We start from the raw sequence: 6,528 nt of genomic DNA on the forward strand, positions 1-6,528 counted from the left end.
TTCCATAGGGATGGTCTTGATCCCTGTCTCCTGTAAATTGTCATGAACCTCCGTCCATAGTTCATCAGGCTGTCTGTCTATCAGATCTAGTCCCTTAAATCTATTTCTCACTTCCACAGAGCACCGGCTCCGACGGACCACGCAGAAGAGTGGCCGTGAGGAGCTACCCCTCGCCCAAGGTCAGTGGTGGCAACCGAGAGGAGCTTCCCCACACCAAGGTCAAGGGCGGCGGCCGAGAGGATCTTCCCCATGTCCAAGGTCAGGGGCAGCGGCCGAGAGGAGCTACCCCACGTCCAAGGAGCGGGGGCTGTGCTGGGTGCAGGAGGGCTGAGAGGAGCTATTCCACGTTCAAGGTCAGGAGGGGCGGATGTGAGGAGATACCCCTCGTCCAAGGTAAGGAGCAGCAACTGCGCTTTGCTGGAGCAGCCCTATAGAGATATCCCAAGTCCAAGGTAATAGAAACCCAAGTAAGACGGTAGGTGTTGTGAGAGGGCATCAGAGGGCAGACGCACTGAAACCACAATCACAGAGAACTAGCCAATCTGATCACAGGACCACAGCCTTGTCTAACTCAATGAAACTAAGCCATGCAGTGTGGGGCCACCCAAGACGGTCGGGTCATGGTGGAGAGATCTGACAGAATGTGGTCCACTGGAGAAGGGAATGGCAAACCACTTCACTATTCTTGCCTTGAGAACCCCATGAACAGTATGAGAAGGCAAAATGATAGGATACTGAAAGAGGAACTCCCCAGGGTGGTAGGTGCCCAATATGCTACTGGAGATCAGTGGAGAAATAACTCCAGAAAGAATGAAGGGATGGAGCCAAAGCAAAAACAATACCCAGTTGTGGATGTGACTGGTGATAGAAGCAAGGTCCGATACTGTAAAGAGCAATATTGCATAGGAACCTGGAATGTTAGGTCCATGAATCAAGGCAAATTGGACATGGTCAAACAGTAAATGGCAAGAGTGAATGTCAACATTCTAGGAATCAGCGAACTAAAATGGACTGGAATGGGTGAATTTAACTCAGATGGCCATTATATCTACTACTGTGGGCAGGAATCCCTTAGGAAAAATGGAGTAGCCATCATGGTCAACAGAAGAGTCTGAAATGCAGTACTTGGATGCAATCTCAAAAGTGACAGAATGATCTCTGTTTGTTTCCAAGTCAAACCATTCAATATCACTGTAATCCAAGCCTATGCCCCAACCAGCAACGCTGACGAAGCCGAAGTTGAACGGTTCTATGAAGACCTACAAGACCTTTTAGAACTAGCACCCCAAAAAGATGGACTTCTCATTATAGGGGAATGGAATGCAAAAGTAGGAACTCAAGAAACATCTGGAGTAACAGGCAAATTTGGCCTTGGAGTACGGAATGAAGCAGGGCAAAGGCTAATAGAGTTTTGCCAAGAGAACACGCTGGTCATAGCAAACACCCTCTTCCAACAACACAAGAGAAGACTCTACACATGGACATCACCAGATGGTCAACACCAAAATCAGATTGATTATATTCTATGCAGCCAAAGATGGAGAAGCTCTATACAATCAGCAAAAACAAAACTGGGAGCTTGTGGCTCAGATCATGAACTCCTTCTTGTCAAATTCAGACTTAAATTGAATAAAGTAGGGAAAACCACTAGACCATTCAGGTATGACCTAAATCAAACTTACATTACCATATGTCAAATAGATAGCCAACAGGAATTTGCTGTATGGCTCAGGAAACTCAAATAGGGGCTCTGTATCAACCTAGAAGTTTGGGATGAGGAGGGAGGGAGGAAGATTCAAAAGCGAGGGGATATATGTATATTTATGGCTGATTCACATTGAGGTTTGACCAAAAACAGCAAAATTCTGTAAAGCAATTATCCTTCAATAAAATATTAATTAATTAAAAAAAATTCCTCTGCTTCCTCACATATAAAAACTACTCTGTCTAACACTTAAAATTTACCATGCCAAAAGACCATTTGAAACACTCAATCAGCTAGCATTAGCTGAAAAGTGATAACAATTTTCGAAGCCTGAAATCTTGACCATTAATTTCTTTGACTTTCAATTACTCAACAATGATGTCCACTATGAATTTTTTGTCAGCTGCCGTCTCATGAATCCACAAATTTAGCTGCTATCCCATTTTCTTCAAGTTTCATAATGCACTACAGATGTTATTATAGCACTTTCTGGAGGGTCCTCATATATGGATGCAGGTATTTTTTCTCTCTTTTTTTTTCCTGGATGTACTCTATCATGGATTCATTGACTTTGAACTCACAACAGCAGTATGAATCACACTTGAAGAAAGGTTGTGTAACACACACATTTTCTGTAAGGTACATCCCAACCTTCCTGCTGTTATACTAGACAGCACTATGTTTGGAGGCTTTTCAAGCAGCAAATTTATTATCAAAAGTACAAAAATGTTTAATGATGGCACAAAATACATCATGAAGAAGATTATTTACAGTATGAGAGCTGAAGCAAGAAAGGAAAGTATATCAGGGACATGTATTTACATCAGGAGACTCACTTTTCTCCCTCTCTGAGCATGTCCAACAAACACTCTGAATACTAATTTTGGGTAAAAATGCCCCCCCCCTTTTCATTTTACTATGTCATGTTCTACTTCATCCATGATAGCTTTCATTGTTCTGAAATCGGTTTTGTCTGAAAACGATGTATTTAATTAAGATTTCTTTTTATTAGTGTTCATACAATGATTTTCTTTAACTTTTAACCTGTGCCTAATTATATGTTTTTAAAATCCACTCTAAGTTATCCCTATTACTTTTGGTATTAAGATGTTTCACACCTAAAGTGATCTTTGATTTAACTGGATTAAAATCAGCCATGTTTGATATTGTTTTCTATAAGTTATACTTGATCTACTTTTCTCTTCTTTCTTGTTTCTGTTCCCTTTCTCTCTTTTTTCCTCTTCCCTAGTTTTAATTGAGCACATTAGATGATTCTTTTTTATCTGCTTGCATATCAGTTTTACATATTTTTCATTTTTGTTTAGCGAGTGCCTAATCCAAGTTCACTTTTACACAATAATATATCACTTTATGTGCTTCCCTGGTAGAGAAATCTGCAGCAGTAGAGAACCTGCCTGCTATGCAGGAGATGCAGTTTCATTCCCTGGGTCTGGAAGATCCCTTGGAGAAGGAAATGGCAACTCATTGCAGTATTCTTGCCTAGGAAATCCCATGGACGGGGGAACCTGGCAGGCTATAGTCTATGGGGTTAAAAAAGAGTCGGACATGACTTAGCGACTCAAAAACATGCCACTTTATGAGTATCAAAGGTAACTTACATTAGAATATTCCAAACTCCCAATTTCTCTTTCCCATGTTTTATAACATTGCTGTTAACCATTCACTTATCCATATAATCATAAAATAAATTCTCAAAACTATTTATTTGAATAAATGGTTATCTATTACATCAATTAAAAATAAAAATAAAGTATCTTTTAGCTTCATTATTCCATTTCTGATGCTTTATTAATGTGGATCTAAATTTCTGACAGTACATTTTTCATTATTCTGAGAAAATTTTTAAAGTAATTCTTTCAGTGTCAGTTTATTACCTATTGATTCTCTGTTTCTGCACACCTAAGAAAGTATTTCTCTTCCACTTTTGAAGGATAATGTCACTATATGTAGAATTTAGACTTTATTTTTCCTTAGAATACTCAAATATTTCATTCTGTTCTATTCTTGCCAAAGTGTTAAATATCTACCATATGATCTAGCTATTTCATGCCCAGCTATTACTCAAGATCAAATGCAGGTTTTGGACTTTACAGTCTAAAATACATGACTTATATTTTATGTAAAGACATAAAAAGTAAAAGTATTGAGAATGTCAGAAAAGTTAGCTTTTTTTTTTTTTTTACTCAGTTTTCTTTTTTTTTTTTTCAGTGGGTTTTGTCATACATTGATATGAATCAGCCATGGATTTACACGTCTTCTCCATCCCAATCCCCGCTCCCACCTCCCTCTCCACCCGATTCCTCTCAAAACATCCCACCCTCGCCTTCTCCCAGAGAGTTCAAAAGTCTGTTGTTGTGTTTCTGTGTCTCTTTTTCTGTTTTGCATATAGGGTTATCGTTACCATCTTTCTAAATTCCATATATATGTGTTAGTATGCTGTAATGTTCTTTATCTTTCTGGCTTACTTCACTCTGTATAAGGGGCTCCAGCTTCATCCATCTCATTAGGACTGGTTCAAATGAATTTTTTTTAATGACTGAGTAATATTCCATGGTGTATATGTACCACAGCTTCCTTATCCATTCATCTGCTGATGGGCATCTAGGTTGCTTCCATGTCCTGGCTATTATAAACAGTGCTGCGATGAACATTGGGGTGCACGTGTCTCTTTCAGATCTGGTTTCCTCAGTGTGTATGCCCAGAAGTGGGATTGCTGGGTCATATGGCAGTTCTATTAAACATAGAGAAGAAAAATAAAGTAAAACTAAAATCAGTAAATAATTTATTAGAAGCTAAGCCATGTGGAATGCATCACACAACAATTCTGATTCCAGTTATTTTGTTAAATTTATTTTGGCTAACTTTATTTGATGCAAAGTTAGGTTACTTTAACAAGTCTATCTCCTTTGGGATCTTTTGATACTTTGGTGATAGTAAAATGATCAGTTGTTCTACCCAAGAGAAAAGTTACACATGCATTTCACATTTTCCCAGTGGTGCTGCCAGCCATGGCAGCATATGCTCCTGTGGTCATATATTATCTAACTTTTGAAATAAACAGAGATCCCAGAAGTGTATCCCCAACTGAGTTCCATGAGCCTATTAACATTATTGTTTCTGTATAAAACCCTCTAGTCTTCTGACATTCTTAGTCACTAGCACTGGAATAGCTATGTTTAGACAACTTGTTCTTGACCTAAAGAATAACAAATCAGGTCTCTATTTTGCTGAGTTCATGATACTTAAGGAAACTGTATTATATTTTCTTCTCAAAAGCAGACAAACATTACTAGAAATTAAAGGGTCATAAAGTGATCTAATTTTTAATACCTCTCTAGAAATATTTTTAATCCTCTATTAATGTCTGTTATCTCTATCTTGAATTTCAATAGTTCCAGATTTACTCTCACTGGTTTTCCTGGCTTAGAAGTTGACTACCTCTGGCTCTCCATCCCTTTCGCCTCCATTTATGCCATGGTTTTCCTGGGGAACTGCATGGTGCTCCACGTGATCAGGACTGAGCCGAGCCTACACCAGCCCATGTTCTACTTCCTGGCCATGCTGGCCCTCACTGACCTGTGTGTGGGGCTGTCCACTGTGCACACAGTGCTGGGAATCCTATGGGGGGTCATTCAAGAGATCAGCCTGGATTCCTGCATTGCCCAGTCCTATTTCATCCACGGTCTGTCCTTCATGGAGTCCTCTGTCCTCCTTACTATGGCTTTTGACCGCTACATTGCCATTTGCAACCCACTACGGTATTCCTCCATCCTAACTAATGACAAAATCATGAAGATTGGGGTGGCAATCTTATGTAGGAGTTCTATGCTCATACCTCCAGTCATTATTCGCCTAAAGTTCTTAAATTATTGTCAACCCCACATCCTTTCTCACTCTTTCTGCCTGCACCAAGACTTAATTCGAATGGCCTGTTCAAACATCCGCTTCAATAGCATCTATGGTCTGGCCCTGGTGGTCAGCAACCTGTTGTTGGATGCAGTGCTCATCATTATCTCCTATATCATGATCTTGCATGCGGTCTTAGCAATTGCATCACGAGAAGAGAGAATCAAGTCTTTGCAGACCTGTGTATCTCACATCTGTGCTGTTTTAGTTTTTTACATCCCAATCATTGGTCTGACCATGGTTCATCGTTTTGGCAGACACCTCTCACCCTGGGTTCATGTTCTCATGGGCAATGTCTATATCCTTTTCCCACCCTTAATGAACCCCATTATTTATAGTATCAAGACCCAGCAAATACGAAGAAGAGTCCAGAGATTGTTTTACTTGACAAAATGTAAGTCTTAATATCAAATGTGAATGTATTTAAAATTCAGCAAAGGAGTTCAAAAGGGTAAGAATCAGTGAATAATTAAAATATGTTTAATGACTTCCATTTGAATGAGGCTTTCCATTTTACAAATACCTTCCTCTGCTTTTTCCTTGAAACAATCATATCAGTGAAATTAACATGTTATGCTGTCAATGATTTTTGTATATCTGAAAATACATATATAATAGCTTCAGAATCTTAATAAGGTCTGAGGCAGATTAGCTATTGAAATTCATCTCATTATGGCCAGTTTGGGATTCATTCATTATAAAAAGGTACAGTTTGCTGATTAAACTTCCCCAAGTAATTACTTAAGGACCAAAAATTTTCTTATTCTCCCTATTCTAAACAACATTCTTGTTTATTGTCTACCCAATTTTCCCAGTTTAGCCACATGCCCATGTCACTGAATAAGCATAATAGAGAATTTGACCTTTTTGAATAAATTCAAAAACCAATGAAATAA

The 6,528-nt window shown here is 39.0% G+C and overlaps 1 protein-coding gene across 1 annotated transcript; it reads left to right on the plus strand.

Moving 5' to 3' along the window:
* The first annotated feature begins 5,086 nt into the window (after positions 1-5,086).
* LOC133056676 (olfactory receptor 51V1-like) lies at positions 5,087-6,037 on the plus strand. The gene has a single exon (XM_061142311.1). The coding sequence runs from the start codon at positions 5,087-5,089 to the stop codon at positions 6,035-6,037; it is 951 nt and encodes a 316-aa protein (XP_060998294.1).
* Positions 6,038-6,528: the final 491 nt, after the last annotated feature.

This window comes from Dama dama, chromosome 1, assembly GCF_033118175.1.
Source record: "Dama dama isolate Ldn47 chromosome 1, ASM3311817v1, whole genome shotgun sequence".
Classification (NCBI taxonomy): Eukaryota; Metazoa; Chordata; class Mammalia; order Artiodactyla; family Cervidae; genus Dama; species Dama dama.